This window comes from Mesocricetus auratus, unplaced genomic scaffold, assembly GCF_017639785.1.
Source record: "Mesocricetus auratus isolate SY011 unplaced genomic scaffold, BCM_Maur_2.0 Super-Scaffold_100676, whole genome shotgun sequence".
Taxonomy (NCBI): Eukaryota; Metazoa; Chordata; class Mammalia; order Rodentia; family Cricetidae; genus Mesocricetus; species Mesocricetus auratus.
In genome coordinates, this window is record NW_024429266.1 from 3,557,352 (window position 1) to 3,576,446 (window position 19,095).

A 19,095-nucleotide genomic window follows, 5' to 3' on the forward strand; every position below is an offset into this window, starting at 1 on the left:
ATGCTACTTCAAATGAACAACAAGAGCTTTTCTGCCAGAAGCTACAGCAGTGCTGTGTACTGTTTGATTTCATGGACTCTGTTTCTGACTTGAAGAGCAAAGAAATTAAAAGAGCAACATTGAATGAACTGGTTGAGTATGTTTCAACTAATCGTGGTGTAATTGTTGAATCAGCGTATTCTGATATAGTAAAAATGGTAAGCCTCTAGATTTCTATTCCTCAGATTATGTAAGCTCAAGAATCTGAGGTGTATGTATAATAACTAATATACCCAAAAGGATGTTCTTAGAAACGCCCGACTGGAGCTAGGTGTGATGGTGCACACCTTTAATCCCAGCACTCGGGAGGCAGAGGCAGGTGGGTCTCTGAGCTCCTGGCCAGCCTGGTCTACAGAGTGAGTTCGGTATAGTCAGGGCTGCATAGTAAGATTCTGTCTCGAAGGAAAAAAGCCCATTTGAAGGGTTATCTATTTCCTTGATGTGGCCTTGATGTGGAGAAATTAGTAGTTGCAGTGGCTCTTGGATAGTTCAGTTCTTGAACTTAGAAAGATGTAGGTTCAAGCATAAAGTTCTTGTACAGGATTACTAGAGACTAGAGTTCAGTTCCCAGCATCCATATCTGTAGTTACTGCTTGTATGTAACTCCAGCTCCAGGAGGGTGCTTCTGGCCTCTGGCACCTGTACCGAGGTATACATATCTGCACATGAACACATACTTGTAATTAAAACTACAATCTTTTAAATACACACACACACACACACACACACACACACACACACACACACACACACACACACACACACACTCATTTACCCAGATGACAGATGATGTCTGAGTAAGGCGTCACTGGGAATTGTAAAGGGGAAGAAAAGAAAAGATGTGTGAAGACACACATAGGCAGTGGCTAAGGGAGTCAGGGTTAGAAGAAACTCTATATGGGACGTTCTCTTATATTTGTAGATTGTAACATTTTAATATCGCACACACCTTTAAGGAGTTAGATAGCATCTTAATGGTGAAGCTGGAGTTCTGAAGCGCTAACTTGAACACTGACATGATTCCCTAAGTAGGAAATTCTGCACCTGACTTCATCAAGTCAGACAGTGAAATAAAATAGATTTCCTTTATGGTATGTGTATAAGGCACTCTTGAAACAAATGAACTTCATGTTTAGATGCCCAGGGTACCTCATTATAGGCATGTATAGTTGAGTAAGTCAAAAATCCAGGACACTTCTTGCTCTGGACATTTTAGGCAAGGAAATCTCAGCTCGGGAGATACATTGTGGGATCTCTCATGTTGCCATCTTTATTGCAGTAAGGTTTTTTTATTTTGTTAGTTTTTTTGGTTTTTGGTTTTTTGTTTGTTTGGTTCATTGGTTGTTTTTGTTGTTGTTTTGTTTTTTGTTTTTGTTTTTTGAGACAGGGTTTCTCTGTATTGTTTTAGAGACTGTCCTAGAGCTCGCTCTGTAGACCACACTGGCCTCGAATTCACAGAGATCTGCCTGCCTCTGCCTCCTGAGTGCTGGGATTAAAGGCATGTGCCACCAACACCCGGCTGGTTTTTGTTTCTAAGGTTGATGCTGTTAGTAGTTTAAGCTCCTCCTTCAGCAGTGGCAATTGGTTCAGCATTTTTAACTGGCTTTTGTCCCATACTAATGACATGTAAAACTTGTGGGAACATAATTTAAACAACACCCAGACAGAAGGACAACCCTAATGCATGTTCTGGGAGTAGGAAAGACACATTCGACCCTGATAAACTAGTTGGGTTTTCTTTTTATCACAATTGAAGTCCTGTCAAAGGAACTTAGGAATTTGTGTTGTAAATTTAGGTAATTTTTTTTTAAAGATTGGCTATAAAAAGAACATTAACCAGAATAAAACTAGCTTCTGTTTTTATTTATTTACTTGTTTGGTTGGTTGGCTGGTTTTTTGTTTTGTTTTTTGGGACAGGGTTTCTCTTTGTAGCCCTGGCTGTCCTAGAACTCACTCTCTAGAGCAGGCTGGCCTTGAACTAGCAAAGATCTGCCTGCTTCTGCCTCCCGAGTGCTGAGATTAAAGGTGTGCCACCATGCCTGGATGAACTTCCTCTTTTATTTTTACTTTATTATTAAAAATTCAAGAGTAAAGGTTATTTTCTTCTGTTAACTTATTTCCAGTGTTCTTTTGTTGTGGAATCTTGAAGTTCCAATGGAAAATACTCTATAAAGTTGATATATACTAAAAATACTCCAATATTTGCCAGACTCTATAATTTTCTGTATATCATCATGGGATTTACTCTCTTTACTCAAGTGAAAAGATGTGTTTGTTTCACTGTCTTTGTTGTGTAATTTCTGGTGCTAGTTTCTAGGTAATAGTTGGGCCTCCTGATCAGCCTTAGCCCTTTAACATGTTCCTGAGTATTGTGGGTTATTTTATTGGTGTCTGCAGGTTAATTTTTGGTTTTACTGGTGACAATCATGTGGCTTCCTGCTCCTTGTGAAGTTGATGCCCATCAGACTATTAGTGGTTTTACCTTTAAATTTGGTTTTGAGAGCTGGGTGTGGTGACTCACGACGTGAATCCCAACATTCAGGAGGCAGAGGCAGGTGGATCTCTGCATTTGAGGCCAGCCTGGTCTACAGAGAGAGTTCCAGGACAGCCAGGGCCAAACAAAGAAACCCTGTCTCCAATAAATAGACAAACAACAAAATATAGTTTGAGTTGTAACATGGGAAGTTCTAGATAGTTGTGCCATCTGGCTGTTAGGGTTATGGTAATGGTATGGACAGGTATTTGACTGTCCTGAGTGCTACTTTATAAGAATAGCTGGAAAGTTACTTGTATGTTGCTTGTGTTACCTTCTTGCCATAGGTAATTTACTTCAAATAGTCATCTCTTCAACTATAACCCTTCCCTCACTGTCGTCATCCCCTTTATTACTACTACTACTACTACTACTACTACTACTACTACTACTATTACTATTTTGGTTTTTTGAGACAAGGTTTCTCCTTATAACAGTCCTGGCTGTCCTAGAATCAGCTGTGCAGAATAGGCTGGCCTTAAACTCACAGAGATCTGCCTGCCTCTGCCTCCTGAGTTCTAGGATGAAAGGCGTACGCCACCATTGCCCATTTAACTCCCTCATTATAATCATATCCCGTCACTTTAGTCATCTTCACTATAGTCATCCTTTTTTTTAAAGATTTTCATTTATTTATTAATTATGTATACAGCACTCTGCGTCCATGTACACCAGCAGGCCAGAAGAGGGCGCCAGATCTCATTGCAGATGGTTGTGAGCCACCATGTGGTTGCTGGGAATTGAACTCAGGACCTCTTGAAGAGCAGCCAGGGCTCTTAACCTCTGAGCCATCTCTCCAGCCCCCTATAGTCATCCTTTACCATAGTTACATCTGCCACACTGTATTCGTCTTCACTATAGACTTGTCACACTGTAGTTACATCCTGATACTGTAGTCATCTTCACTATAGACTTGTCACACTGTAGTTACATCCTGACACTGTAGTCGTCCTCACTATAGACTTGTCACACTGTAGTTACATCCTGACACTGTAGTCATCCTCACTGTAGACTTGTCACACTGTAGTTACATCCTGATACTGTAGTCATCCTCACTGTAGACTTGTCACACTGTAGTTACATCCTGATACTGTATTCATCCTCACTGTAGACTTGTCACACTGTAGTTACATCCTGACACTGTAGTCATCCTCACTATAGACTTGTCACACTGTAGTTACATCCTGACACTGTAGTCATCCTCACTGTAGACTTGTCACACTGTAGTTACATCCTGATACTGTATTCATCCTCACTATAGACTTGTCACACTGTAGTTACATCCTGACACTGTAGTCATCCTCACTGTAGACTTGTCACACTGTAGTTACATCCTGACACTGTAGTCATCTCACACTAGCTTTCTTAAATGGTTGCTAAACTGTGGTCTATTCTTCTTTCTTAAATGAGGCTGGATGTGGTGGTGCACATAATCCCAGCACTCTGGATGCAGAAGCAGGCAGAGCTCTGTGAGCTTGAGGCCAGCCTGGTCTATAGAGCAAGTTTCAAAATAAGAATTGTGGACTGGGACCACAATGTGGTCTTTGCTGGAGAAAAAAGAATGTGTGTGGTTACCTAGTTCCTGGCTGATACTGATGATGATGCAAAGGAGGACATTGTAAATACCATATTTCACTGACTCTAAAATGAATCTCAGAGCACTTCTTGTTTTAGAGTAGTTTGTGTTTTTAAAGTCTCAAATCTCAAAAGTATTAAAATACAGAGAGTTAAACTATCATTGAAGTTTTATAACAGTAATAACAGGGAAGGTGTTCTTGTTATACGTGCAGAACATGGCTGGGATAGAACATGGAAGGAGTTGTAGAATGATCCAGAATATTTTATTTTTCACTGTTAAATTCAGTTATACAGCAAATAACATGAATCCAAACTTAATTTCTTTCAGATCAGTGCTAACATCTTCCGTACGCTTCCTCCAAGTGATAATCCAGATTTTGATCCAGAAGAGGACGAGCCCACACTGGAGGCCTCCTGGCCTCACATACAGGTAAGGACTGCACACTTGTGTCAGTGATGTTTACATTTCAATATGCTGCTGGTTCTGGGGATCCTTTAAAACACTTGACTTTCAAACTGTCCCTGTTGTCATGGGCCTGTAACCCTTGGGAGGCTGAGACAGGAGCATCATTCGTTCAAGACTCGCTTGAACTTCATAGTAAGAACCCGTCTCCAAAAAATAAAAATGTGGCCACTGGGACGTTGCAGTGGGAGGGGCACGCCCATGCTGTCAAGCCTGCTGAGTGGGCTCAGTCCTAGAACCACAGGGGGGATGAGAGAACAGATCCCTGCAAGTTGTCCTCTGACCTACTACTTTCCTAGTAGGATATTTCATATACACAGAACCATAATGTGTGGCTTTTCATGTCTGGGTTCTTTTACTTAGCATAGTATTTTCAAGGTTTATCCGTGTTGTAGCATAAGTCACTGCTTTTTATGGCTGAATAATACTCTAGTTTATGGATGTATACTGTTTTTTAAAATCCATTTGTCAGTTATTGGATGTTAAAGTTGTTTTACTTTTTTGGCTGTGTCCTAGTTAGGGTTTCTGTTGCTGTGTAGAGACATCATGACCATGGCAACTCTTACAAAGGAAAACATTTAATTGAGGTGGTGGCTTAGGGTTTCAGAGGTTCAGTTCACTGTCCTCATGGTGGGACATGGCGGTGTACAGGTGGACATGGCTGGAGAGGTAGCTGAGGGTTCTGTATCTTGCAGGCAACAGGAAGTAGACTGTGTCACACTGAGCATAGCATGTGCAAAAGAGACCTCTAAGCCTGTCAGCACAGTGACACACCTCCTCTAACAAGGCCAACCCACTCTAACAGAGCCACACCTCCTAATAGTGCCACTGCCTTATGAGCTTATAGGGACCATTTACATGCAAACTACCACAGGCTGTTGTTACAACTAGAGCTGCTCATGCAATCATATGTAAGTTTTACTTATTTCCCATAAGATATGATGATTGTTTTTTATTCATCTAAAATATTTTCTAGTTTCCCACATGGTTTTATTTCACTGTTTAGAGAATATGCATTGTATGATTTTAGTTCTTATAGTTGATGGCAGCATACAGTATGTCCTGGAGAATATTACGTGTGTGTTTATACTTGTCATGGGTCTGTGTGCTGCTGGGCCTAGCTGGTTTATAATGTGCAGTCTGTTACCTCACTGATCTGTCTGTTCATTGAAAGAAAGGTATTGAGTCTCTAGATGTTGAATTGTCTTGGCATTTCTGTGAGTTTTTACTTTGTGTGTTTTGGGACCTGGTTGATAGGTGCATATACATTTATGTTTGTAACTATGTTTCAAACTATGTTATGAAATGTCCTTTGTCCATAGTTTGAAGTTAGGTTGTCTGATATTAGGGTAGCTGTTCCAACTTTAAACTACCGTTTACATGATTATATTCTCCATCCTTTTTGTTTTAACCTCTTCGTTTCTTTGACTCTAAAGTGTGTCTCTTACAATAGCATTTAGTTGGAGGTGCTAGATCTGTTGTTTTAAGTTTTGAGAGAGGATTCTCTCTTATGTAGCCCCTTCTGGCCTGGAACTTACAGAGATCTGCCTGTTTCTGCCTCCCAATGTAGGGATTAAAGGCATCCACCCATGCCTGAATCCTAAATTATAAATGAGCACAAGTTCATCTGGAATTTTCTGCCATACTTGGTATAAATTTAGTGGTACTATTTTTAGTAGTGGAGGTTTTTAAAGCATGAAATTCTCATTAGCTGGTGTTACTCTTTTTTATTATGTGTAGTTGGAAAGTCTTTGGAAGAGACTTTCAGTTTTTGAAATTTTAAAAGCAAAGACAGATTTTTCCATCAGGGTATTTTTATAGACTCATAGAAATTAACACAAGAAATTCAGCCAAGTAAACAATGTGTTTCCATTTTTCACTGGTATAATTTGAAGCTCCAGTTAAATTCCCTGAGATAAAATGGTTCTTAACATTTTAGAAGATGGTAATTGCTATCAAGGTACTATTTCTATGACTGGTAACTTTCTGTGCTTTCACTTATCAGTGCAGATGTGCTGGGCATGGTGACTCAGTCCTTCAATTCCAGCACTCGTGAGTTCGAGGCCAGCCTGGTCTACAGATAAGAAATGTAGAGTAGATCTGGGGACAGCTTCATTTCACAGAAGCATGATCCACTGTGACATTTGGCAGGTTGTCAGTTCTGTAGGCCAGTTGTTTCTTCCACCTGTTTGTAACTCTTTCAGTGTGTATTAAAAACCGTTTTCATCTCCTCGGTACTGCTAACCCAGCTCCTGACAGCAGTCATTTCAATGTGCATTGTTGTCAGGGAAATTATATAGATGAAAATAACTTAAGAAAGTAGGGTCTGGAAAGATGGCTCAGCAGTTAAGAGCTGACCCTGGCCACCCAGGTTTGAGCCCCAGCACAGGACATCAATCACAACTGTAACTCCAGTTCCGGGAGAAATGATGCCCTCTCCTGGCCTCCTTGGGTACTACAAGCATATGGTACACAGGCATGGCAGGCAAATCGCCCACACACTTAAAATAATGCTACAATTAAGAAAAAAGAAGCCGGGGCTAGAGAGATGACTCAGTGGTTCTGGGATCAATTCCCAGCACCACGTGACAGCTCACAACTGTCTGTGGCTCCTGTTCCAGGGACATGAGGCAAAACACCCGTGCACATAAAATAATGATACAAGTAAGAAAGAAACCTTATACTACTTATGAGCAGAATAATGCCCAAAATACATTGGCTTAGGAGTCTGGGGCTTGATGTCATGTGCGTCTGCCGAGGGATATGTTCTTTCCCTGAAGCTATTGGTGGGTGCTTAAGCAGGGCGTGATGGGGATCTGCGTACTCTGCCTTGCATCTTCCCCCTCTCAACACACACATGGGCACTGCTGTAAAAGCCCCCTGCCTGTATCTCCAGATCACAGTGACTGCGAAGCCCAAGCTGCATGTCCCCTCCACAGCTTCTTGTTGACTTCATCCCCACCAGTAGAGCCGTCCGTCTGTCAGATGTCTGTCAGTCTGTGCTGTGACTGTGTCCTGACTGCTCAGCTTAGACGGATGAGCTGGGGAACTGCACGGTGCCTATCCTTGCTACACTGTGTGTAGCCCTCCCAGGGTCCAGGGCAACAGGCACCAAGTACCTACTGTCCGCAAAGCCCCACAGCTGACCCTCACAGCATCAGCTCACGTGTTTCAGCACGCTTGTGCTCCAGAACACAACTCTTTATCATTATGGGCTTTGTTTGTTTTTCTCTGTGTCAGCCTGGCTGTCCTGGAACTCACTCTGTAGACCAGGCTGGGCCTGAACTCACAGAGATCCTCCTGCCTCTGAGTGTTTGCACTACCACCGCCCAGCTATGATTAAAAATAGAAAGACTCTGGCCATGCTTTCTCTTTTTTAACTTTATCATATATTTAAATTAGAAACAATCTTGCTTCACATGTCAGTCCCAGCTCCCTCTCCCTCCATGCCCGTTCCCCAGGGGAGGTATGGCCCTCCATGGGGGATCTCTAGAGTCTGTCATTTTGTTCCGGGGAGGGCCTAGGCTCTCCCCCGTGTGCAGCCATGCTTTCTCTGTGATAGCTGCTGCAATGCTGACTTGTGTCACAGCACTATCACGCAGGTCACACAGTGCTTCTGTTGGCTCTGGTGTACAGCTCGGTTTGTTATTCTCCAGCTGTACTGCTTAGGCCGCCCTAGGGTGAAGTTGAGGTAGGCTGGTAGTACATGGGGGAAGGAGCGTGATCCTGACACCTTAGGGTCATTCTGACTGACTGTGGCTCAGGAGACCCTGCCACTGTGCTGGCCACCATGACCAAGAGTGGTCTGCGAGCAGAGTTGTTTGGCCAACGTGTTCACTTCAGTCTACCAAGGACAGACGTTAGGACTGGAGACGGGAGCTGAGGCAGAAACCACAGAGGAACACTGCTTACTGGTTTGCGTTCTTACACATCCCAGGATCATCTCTCTGCCTCTGGGGGCTGGGCCCTCCCACAGTAATCCAATGGAGGCATTTTTATCAATTGACTTCTCCTTCCCAGATAATTGTAGCTTGTCTCAAGTTGATAAAAAGCCAGTCAGGACAAAAGCCAAACTATAAAGACAAAGGTTTGGTTTTTTTTTTAACTTTGTTTTTTAGAAACAATTACCAACTCAAGCTGACAACAGAGGTGTGTTTTTACTGGTGTTATTCAGAGTATTATTTTATCGGCATTATTTTGCTTTTACTTTCTTACACAGCTGGTATATGAATTCTTCTTGAGATTCTTGGAGAGCCCTGACTTCCAGCCCAGCATTGCAAAGCGATACATTGATCAGAAGTTTGTGCAACAGGTAAGGGATTCCTGGATCTCAGATCTTCATGTCTTAGCACTTGCTTATTAAGATGAATCATTCAAAACATAAATAACTTAAAAGTCCTTAGCAATTGTTCTTGACAAGCAAAATAAGAGCAGCTTTGAGGGGGTGGCAAGATGCCTCGGGTCAAAGGCCTTCCTGCTTTCCACAGGCTCTGTGTTCCAGTCTCACACCACGTCAGGCCCCTCACAAAAGCCTGCTAACTCCAGCTCCAGAGTAGCAGTGGTCTTCTGACCTGCACAGGTCACACTTTTTTTTAAAGTAGCTTTCAGAAGTTAAGAGTTTTATATCATGGGCGAGCACCAAATGATACACCTTTGTGCAGTTCCTTAAAAGTTTGGGGTGACCATTTCTCTAAGGGTAAAACTTCTGTTTAAAATGTGTAAATCTTTGAACTCAGGCACTCAGAAAACTGGACTTTTCTTGGGTGTGAGGGAAAAGCTGGTACGGTGGGAACCATTTTCTACCTCTACCCAAAACTGTCTGGGAAGCCAGGGCAATAATCTGATTCCAACTGTTCCATGTACTGCCCACAGCTGCCTCTGGGGAACTAGGGGTTGCTTCTGTAAACTGCCCTATGAAAATTCTCAGCTTTGGAAAGTTTGAAAACTCAGAATAGGTGAGTTGTGGGGGGCGGGGCACAGGACCCTGCATAATTTAAATTTATGTTCAAATCAGAGAATCTCCAAAGAAAACTAAGATGTTTTCATTGTTTTTTGTGACTTGGAACTTGTCATTTGAATATGTTATAGAGAGCCCACATCCAGTGCCACACAGCTAGTAAATGGCAGAGTCTGGATTTGAACTAGAGTAGTGGTTCTCAACCTTCCTAGTGCTGCGACTGTTTAATACAGTTTCCCATGTTGTGCTGACTCCCAACCATAGAATTATTTCATTGCGCTGGGCGTTGGTGGCACACGCCTTTAATCCCAGCACTCGAGAGGCAGAGGCAGGCGGATCTCTGTGAGTTCGAGGCCAGCCTGGTCTACAAAGTGAGTTCCAGGACAGCCTCCAAAGCTACAGAGAAACCCTGTCTCGAAAAACCAAAAAAAAAAAAAAAAATTATTTCATTGCTGCTTCATAACTGTAATATTGCTACTATTATGAATCACAATGTAAGTAGTATACAGTACATCTGATATGAGACCTCAAGGGTATCATGACCCATGGGTTGAGAATTGCTGAACTAGACTCTCTGACCTTGATTGAATTACTCTTAAAAAAATAGTTGAGGATAACAGAGCCAGAAAAAGCAAGTTTCCTGATATGAATATGACATTTCTAATTAGGTTTATTTAGTTGTAATATTTCAACATGTCTAGCTAACAAGTACCCTCAGATTTAGTATTTCCCTTAGAGATAAATCTACTTTGAATAAAATCATCTTTCAAGTAAACCAACATCAGAAACAGGAATTTAAGGTTAAAATGAGAGGTTTAGCCATTTTTAACTATAATAACTTGGATCCGTGCTTCTGTTCCATAGGTATTTCTGGCTGTAGCCTCACGTAGTACTGTAACCTAGCAAAAAATGAGTACACGTGAGTGGGACTTACCACTCCCTCAGACATTCTGCTTGGGTTTGAAATCTGCACATAATCCAAGACAAAATGGTGGGGCCCAGAGCTTGTCACCTGTGCTGTAACTACTCAGCATCACGGTTCAAACATGAGGTTCCATGCAGTTTGATAGACCATGTGTGTTTGCATATGGCTTGCTGTCTGAGACAGTCTTACCACTACGTAGATCAGGCTGGCCTTCCGGGACCAGAAAGATTCCAAGTTCAACCAGCCTGGCCACTTAACAGGTCACTGTCTCAAAAAAACATGAAAAATCTCTCAAATTATCACACTAAAAATTAGGTTAGGAAAGAATTTTTAAAATGATACAACAGCTGTATAAAGATGAATTTAGTAAAAATATTCATGCTTTTCTTGGTTTACTTAGAGATAAAAATCTGCTAAGGCTATTTAGGAAAATGTTAAAGATTTCATTAGTTATAAAAAGAGCAGTTTTAGGGGCTGGAGAGATGGCTCAGAGGTTAAGAGCACTGGCTGCTCTTCCAGAGGTCCTGAGTTCAATTCCCAGTAACCACATGGTGGCTCACAATCATCTGTAATGAGACCTGGTGCCCTCTTCTGGCCTGGAGGGATATATGCAGGCAGAACACTGTATACATAATATATTTTTTTAAAGAGCACTTTTAGCTCGATTATTTTTTTAAAGTAATTTGTCAGATTTTCTTTAAAGCTCCTGGAGCTTTTTGATAGTGAAGATCCGAGAGAACGTGACTTCCTGAAGACAGTCCTGCATCGAATTTATGGGAAGTTCCTCGGGCTGAGAGCCTTCATCAGGAAGCAGATTAACAACATCTTCCTCAGGTAAACTTACCATGTAGAGCATTCTCCCCTCAAGCCTTCTTTTAACCAAGCACCTGTACTGAGTTTGTATCTGAAACCTGACCTAGCTGGGGCGTTCCAGTCATTCCTACCCGTTTTGTGGTTCTCACTTGTGACAGTTTAACATTTTAAAAGCAGTGGTAATGAGGACAGTGTTTGATGAATGAATTTGCTGAGAAACTTTCTATTAAGTCAACACTTGTAATAAAAGTGTTTTCTTTTGATTTTTCTGACAAAGCTAGTTAAAATCCATGTGGGACTACGGCTTAAACATTTGCTTCACATTCCTGTGTTTCAGGATTATTCTTCTTGTCTCAGTTAATTGAAGACAAGAATTAGGCTAGCATTGGAGACGCATGGTGACTTCCCCATCTTACAATCTAGGAAAATTCTGAGCATTGAAAAAGTGAACCCTTTTTCCTGGGATAGCCATGTGAGTGGTGGTTTCCTAACTTGAGAAGGTCTCTTTGAGCATTCCGTCCTTACATATTAAGTCAAATATAACAGCCCAGAGGAAAGGACACTGTTATTCTCAAGTGACAAATTTTAGCAGAGGTTTATGTGACTGGAGGAAATCATCAAAAGGTCAAGATTGACTGCACATAGCAAGCTTGAAGCCAGTGTGGGATTCTTGGGACTGAGAGAGTGGAGTGAACAACACACCTAAGGGCGGGGCAGTCCCCGAGAAACCGCCGCCACTGCTGCCCGTGGCTCGCTCTCTTCACCATGTTTACATTTTACCACGTTACATTTTACCACGTCTGTCCTTTCTTCAAACTCAGGTTTATATATGAAACGGAACATTTCAATGGTGTGGCTGAACTCCTTGAGATATTAGGAAGGTAAGTATGGGGTTGTGTTTTAAGAATTAAGTTACTGAATGTTTTATGTGCAAAACGAGTACAGTTTAGAGCACAATGCTAGAGGCCCTGGTCCAGCCCCCAGCAACAGAGCCTAAGACAGTTTCTGTGTAAGGCCTTGGGTCTCCGCAGCCCTTTCCCTTTGGAGCTGTGTTGCACACACCACAGATAGTTTCAGTCTCCAGCTGGAAGGGATACAAGTTGTCATTTCATCAGACATTCACTACAAGAGGTCTTGCCCAGCTGCTGATAGAAAGGAAGAGCCTAAGAGTCTTTAGTCTTTGGTTTTATGTATACATTTCCTTTCTGTTCACTACACAGAAGTAATGATAGAATCCATTCCAGGTCATTCAAAACTGTAGGAGACACTCCCCACTTAGAACATGTTGGAAATTCTAATAGCAGGTTCTGTCCTGTTGCTTTTGGAAGGAGAAATAAGCATAGCGATTATGTAGATGACAGTTACACACCGCCCCACAGGAGCAGAGCCCAGCGGCAGCCTGCCTTCCACTCCAGCAGTGAAACAGATGCCCTCCCTCATGTGCAGACACTGCAGCTTTCGTAGTCAGTGACAACTTAACCCTCCCCTGCCTTTTCTTCCTCCAGTATCATCAATGGCTTTGCATTGCCGCTGAAAGCAGAACATAAGCAATTTCTAATGAAGGTTCTTATTCCTATGCATACTGCAAAGGGACTGGCTTTGTTTCATGCTCAGGTAAGACTCACAAGTGTGGCAGGTGATGTCAATACTTAATATAAAGGCGAAGAATGAGAGAGATGAAGATATTAGTGTTGTGTCTCAACTAAGGAATTTGGCAAATTTTATAAGTTTGTGTACTACTAGTGCAGTTGTAAGTAGACATAGAAGTTTAGCTGGGTGGTGGTGGTGCACACCTTTAATCCCAGCACTCAGGAGGCAGAGGCAGGCAGATCTCTGTGAGTTCGAGGCCAGCCTGGTCTACAGAGCAAGTTCCAGGACAGCCAGAGCTACACAGAGAAACCCCATCTCGAAAAAACATATAAGTTTACCTATGCTCAGTCCAGGACTTAAACTACTTGTTGCGTGACCCTGAATGAATGTTATGCATCAAACCCTGAGGACTTGTTAGAAAGGTCTTGGTCACTGCTAACCTAGACCAGTGGTTCTCAACCTCCCTAATGCTTTTAGTACAGTGCCTCGTGTTGTGCTGACCACAACAATGAAATGATTTGCATTGCTACTGTAGTGAAGTGCCATTTTGTTTAAATGTGAAAATAGCCCGTTTCACTGATGTCTGCTAAACGTGTCTCTGCCCTTCAGCTGGCGTACTGCGTCGTGCAGTTCCTGGAGAAAGACACCACGCTGACAGAGCCTGTAAGTGTCCAGTTCCCTCTCATGCGCTTGTCTGTCACACAGTCGGAGCCGCTTGGGGGGAAGGGGGAGATGCTCACGAGGAGCTGAGTGGACTGATAGTTCAGGGTGTGTGGCACGGTCCAGAGACCGCAGTGAGCAGTCAGCATCCTCACTGCAGTCTGTTTCTGTCACTTTCTCCAACAAAACGCACCCAATCCCAGAGCCATCCCCCTGAATTTATGTTCAGAAGTAAAACACAGGATCGTTTCCTCGCCGTTGGCAGCTTGGATTACAGTCTTAGAATATATTTGCCCATAAGATGACCATTCAGGAGAGAGTGAAGAGATAATCAGTTATCAAGAAAATGGTTGAGCTAGGGTGAAGACAGCAGGCACAGAAGCATGGTAACTGTAGCTTCAGCCCTGGTTGATCTGGAACACCGTTTATATCCTACACTGCCTTCCAGCTTGCTGTGATCCTCCTGCCTCAGCCCCCTGAATGCTGACCATATAAACCATTGCAACCTTAAGTAAAATGAGTGTTCCAGTAGAATGCTTTGTAAGCATTTAACTACAAATACTGGAGGATTAAAATCCAACCATTTTAGGCTAACCCTAGGGGTGCATGTTATTCATCTTTCACTTGAAAAATAATTAATGTCACAGCTGAAAACAAACTTTAAAGTGAGAATTAGAAAAAGCACTCTAATGAGATTAACTCATGATGGCTCACACCTAGTAAACACAAAACATAACTTAATGTGTTGTGAATAAAGATTAAGGAGAGTGCTTAAGGTTATATAGTTCTGTTTGTTTTTCCTTTTAAGCTGTTGAGTTGAACCACCCTGGCATTTCTAGTATTAGTGCACTACTGGATTAGTAAAATTTCTTTAACTGTTTGTTGAAATATATGGTCCCCTTTTGATATTTTATACCTTCATTTTGTCAGCCCAGAAATAATTTGGGAACCCTGACTTTCAGACTGTGTACTGTATAAGTTTAGATAATGGGAAATTGTCTGTTCTTTAAGATTACCTCACAGAGCTATGGCTTGAACTCAGGTACTGTGCTGGCAACCTCATAGTGGAAGGCAGAGACAGACGATCAGAAATCCAAGGTCACTACGTTACAGTCCTGGAAAAAAATTTCTTATTGTAAAATAACCTCCTTCCCCCATCAGGTTGCATTTCATTTTCTCGTGTTATAATTGACCACGTATGTTGGTCTCCTTCCAGAGTGTAGGTAGAGACTCCATCATGTCCCAGGCCCTCGGTGTGTGTTTATTTGTTGAATTAGACAAAGTGTGAAGCCGAGTAGGGATTCTCACGTACTTAGTGCTGAATGCTCTACTTCTGGATGAGGAGATACCCTGACATTAATTAGCTAGTAGGGGTGAGACAGGCTCTTGCTGTATTCCTGGCCCTGTGACCCCCAGTGCTGGGATTACAGACATTCATCACCACACCTGACTGCTCAGTCCATTCTAAACTTGTTGTTTCTTGTAGGTGATCAGAGGACTGCTGAAATTTTGGCCAAAAACATGCAGTCAGAAAGAGGTGGGTTTTAATAAATGCATTTTAGTCAGACTTTGCAGTCTTGCTCTGGTCCCGAGTGGGAGGAGCAGGGAGGCAGCGCAACCCTGAACAGTGCCCATGTCCTAAGTGCATGTGTGGCTTGTCTGTACAGCTTCTAAATTTAACATCATCTGTTATAAAATTTAACAGATTTTTTTTAAATCTAGGTGATGTTTTTAGGAGAAATTGAAGAAATCTTAGATGTCATTGAACCAACACAATTCAAAAAAATTGAAGAGCCACTTTTTAAGCAAATATCCAAGTGTGTCTCCAGTTCTCATTTTCAGGTACCGTCTCCCTTCCTTGGTGACATCATGACTTTGTACCATCCTTTTTCCCTGTAAATGTTGACATTTCTGCTATCTTTTGTAGGTTGCAGAAAGAGCACTGTACTTCTGGAATAATGAATATATCCTTAGTTTGATTGAAGAAAATATTGATAAAATTCTGCCAATTATGTTTGCCAGTCTGTATAAAATTTCCAAAGAACACTGGAATCAGTAAGTTTTCGTTTTGTCTTTTTCACCTTTTGAAACCTGTACCGCAGGCTAATGTCACAGTTTTAGATATTAAAGCTGTAGGTGGGTGTCCCTCAGCAAATGGACCAGTGCCCCTGCGGAAACAGTGTGGATGAGCTGCACCTGGCCTTCCCCACCTAGGAGCTGAAGACTCTCTATCAGCTGTGACATTTTTGTCTTGCTACTACCCAGGGTTTCAGATGAGACACATTATACCCTGCATTCTTCCCACCAGCCCAGTCCCTGAGCTATGCCGGTCCCAAACGAACACGCAGGATACATATAAAGCTGTTGACTGTTTGCTATGGTTTATTGGCTAGCTCTGACTTAACTATCTTACTGAGAATGCCAGACTTGTATTCTCTCCTCCCAGGATCATGTGGCAACTCCTTCCTGACTCCATTTCCCAGAATCCTCCTCAACTCCTAGTCCCACCTATGTTGCTTCCCTATTTGCCAACAGTTTTATTCATCAACCAATCAGACAACACATGTACAGAAGGACTCCCCCATCAACACATGCACAGAAGGGCTCCCCCATCAACACATGAAGAAGAGAACCAGAGTATTCTTAGCTCTAGCCCTCAGCATAACACGGGAAGGATGTAAGCTTTGGAGTCGGGTTATACATGCACATCTGGCTTGTGTGGTCAGAGTTGTGTCATCTGAAGTTAGTCACGTGGTCAGCTGACACCAGCCCAATTCAGAGATGAAAGTGTTACGTTTCCCAGCTGCTGGCCTCTAACCCAGAACTGGCTTCTTCCCGCCAGGACCATTGTGGCACTTGTGTACAACGTGCTGAAAACCCTGATGGAGATGAATGGCAAGCTCTTCGACGACCTCACTAGTTCCTACAAAGCTGAGAGACAGAGGTACTCAAGACGCTTGTAACTCTGTTTACAAAGGTCTATCTCTTCGTTGTAGGAGCGATGGTGAATACATTGGGCATTACAATTTGAAAGCCTCTGACAGTAAAGCCATTGCCCAGTAAAGTAATCCTGGTATTTTAAGTTTGTTAAGGGTGACATGATTTTCCCTCACTAATGGTTAGATTGTGGTCTGTTGATCTCATGTTGAACCTTAAGCTAGTAGCATGTACACTGTAATTTACACTGACCGTTTCATTCACACTGGCTTCCCTGACAGTTTGGCAGTTCCAGTGCTGTGGCTTATAGCAAGTGTCACTGAGGTCAGCATACAGTCACAGTTGTGGCTTAGGGTGACCGTTACCTGGTACTGCAGCCTTAGGAGCATGCCTTAGTGACTACTGCCTCATCATACAAGGTGGGCAGTAACTACTCCATCCATCAAGGCTGTCACCGGCTATTGTGTTTACATAGAAAAGATCAGCCCTCTCACCGGGCATAATGGGTCAGCCTTTAATCCCAGGCAGATCTCTGTGACTCTGAGCATAGGACTATGTAGTTGAGACCCTCTGTCAAACAAATAAACCCCCAAAAAGTTTAGATAGAATTAGGAAGTGTGAGCCCACAAAGCAACAGGTAGAAAGGTGAATAGGAAACCATAGATTGGTCACATGCTGTCAGAGTAAGTCATCAAATTCTTTAAAACAAGCTGGAGAAATGAAAACCCATATTTACATGTTTATAGCCTGCAGCCAAATTGAACATACACTTACCAGCGGGTTGAAGCTTGCCATTCTGTAGGCATGGGGGAGGGGGGAGCTTCCGCTTGTCCCTCCAAGTATTACTGTAGCTGACCTAGAGCCACTCGAGTGACTATGGCGAGTTAATCCCATGTGTGGTCACACAGGCCACAGGAGGGTGACAAAAAATGAGGTGTTCTACATTTCCCATTATCTGCCATGAGTGACTTCCTTGAGCTTCTGATTAAAACCGTTGATTTCTCCTCAGAGAGAAAAAGAAAGAATTGGAACGTGAAGAATTATGGAAAAAATTAGAAGAGCTGAAGCTGAAGAAGGCTCTGGAAAAACAGAACAGTGCTTACACCATGCACGATATTCTCGGCTGCAACGCAAGTGCCAGATAAAGAGCAGCTCCCACCGCTGCCAGGCGGGCAGCTCCGTACACAAGATCTTCAAAGCAAACCTCATCAGTATAATATAATTAGGAGGCCGGTTTTTCCTGGCAAGCGTAAGGAAAGAAATAGGGACTAAACATAGCCCTGTGCTGTATCATGGCCACAGTATATTGTAACCTTTGTCTAATCATCGACTGTGTCACTTTGTCATCTGTTGTGAGTGAGGCGATTGTGGGAGTGGTGAGAATCAGGACTTGAACTCCCGACTGTGCTGCACACAGGTCAGGTCGTCCTCTGTGCTGCACACTGGTCAGGTCATCACATCTGTAAGGTAAACTGAGGTGTTGTCCTCCCCTCGCCTCTCCTAGAGCTGGTGGGATGAAAGCGCAGCTTCTTTAAAGACACTGCCACACTCTGGGATTCACAGCACCTGACGTTTCCAGGCGTCTGAAGCACAAGGTATTAAAGCTGAGGGAACTGTCCCCAGACACCTTCAGCAGCAGCACCCGGAGCGAGTGGATCCTAGCTCACCTCTCCTTCATTCCTGTCCTCTCCAAGGCTGGAGGCAGGGCCTTCCCGCAGGGTGCAGTGACACAGCCCGCTAGCTGTCACCGCCTGGCTTTAGGAGATGTCTGGTGTGTTCTTTCCTGGTCAGGTGTTTGTCCCATGTTATCTGTACCATTCCAGCCTCCTGCCTCGCCACTGTATGGAAACTGTTTTATAGCAGAAGCTCTGCACCAGGGATTGAGCACCATTTAATAAAGTCTATGTTTGTATTTTGCCTTATGTCATCTGCTCTTTCATATCTGGGAAACAGTTACAGAAAATCACACCTTGTGGACATGTTCTAATTAAAATTAGGATGCTTGTGATCCGTGGATTAGTAATCTAGCCATTTATTGAAACGTAACCATTTAAAGAATCTTTTATAAAATCTCAACCTTCATGTCCCTGTATTCTAGGACAGGTTTAACATTTAAGCTAGTTTTAATTAAAACGGAGAAGAGGGGGAACTCATAATCTACAACAGCAGCAGTTCTGTGAAGGGCTGGTAGATTGTAATGTGGTTTCAACTAAACATCAGTTGAAACTGAGCACGGGAGTCTTGCTGCTCTGAGAGCAACCTCCAATGACCCTAGAAAGGCCTTCCTTGCAGTACAGTGGCTTGTATTTTTTTTTGCCACATTTTCAAGTGGGAAACTTTACAGGGCCACTATTCCTTCCAGTCACACAAGCTGCCCACTTCAGGCCCCTGTGCTGCTCACTGCTGGGACAGCCCCTGCACAAAACACAGGCTTGCCTTCCCAGAAAGTGAAGTTGGATTTTCAGTCAGTAGACAAAGAATACTTCTCTAATCATCTAAAGCAAATGCGACAGCTCAGCTCTTCACAGTACAGGAACGCAAAGCTCTAGTGTTACTGAGGCCAACATCATTTAACTATCGAAGTGATGAGCCTCTTACGA

General features: G+C 42.9%; 1 protein-coding gene across 1 annotated transcript in view; it reads left to right on the forward strand.

Annotated features, from left to right (window-relative positions):
- The window catches only part of Ppp2r5a (protein phosphatase 2 regulatory subunit B'alpha), a 42,312-nt gene extending 23,895 nt beyond the window's left edge, over nucleotides 1-18,417 (forward strand). The window contains exons 2-13 of the mRNA XM_040739365.1: nucleotides 1-197; nucleotides 4,479-4,580; nucleotides 8,833-8,925; nucleotides 11,199-11,329; nucleotides 12,130-12,189; nucleotides 12,814-12,922; nucleotides 13,508-13,561; nucleotides 15,045-15,095; nucleotides 15,281-15,400; nucleotides 15,486-15,613; nucleotides 16,401-16,502; nucleotides 17,505-18,417. Coding sequence (XP_040595299.1) covers nucleotides 1-197; nucleotides 4,479-4,580; nucleotides 8,833-8,925; nucleotides 11,199-11,329; nucleotides 12,130-12,189; nucleotides 12,814-12,922; nucleotides 13,508-13,561; nucleotides 15,045-15,095; nucleotides 15,281-15,400; nucleotides 15,486-15,613; nucleotides 16,401-16,502; nucleotides 17,505-17,640 — 1,283 coding nt within the window. The 3' untranslated portion in view covers nucleotides 17,641-18,417. The remainder of the gene's footprint in view (nucleotides 198-4,478; nucleotides 4,581-8,832; nucleotides 8,926-11,198; nucleotides 11,330-12,129; nucleotides 12,190-12,813; nucleotides 12,923-13,507; nucleotides 13,562-15,044; nucleotides 15,096-15,280; nucleotides 15,401-15,485; nucleotides 15,614-16,400; nucleotides 16,503-17,504) is intronic.
- Nucleotides 18,418-19,095: the final 678 nt, after the last annotated feature.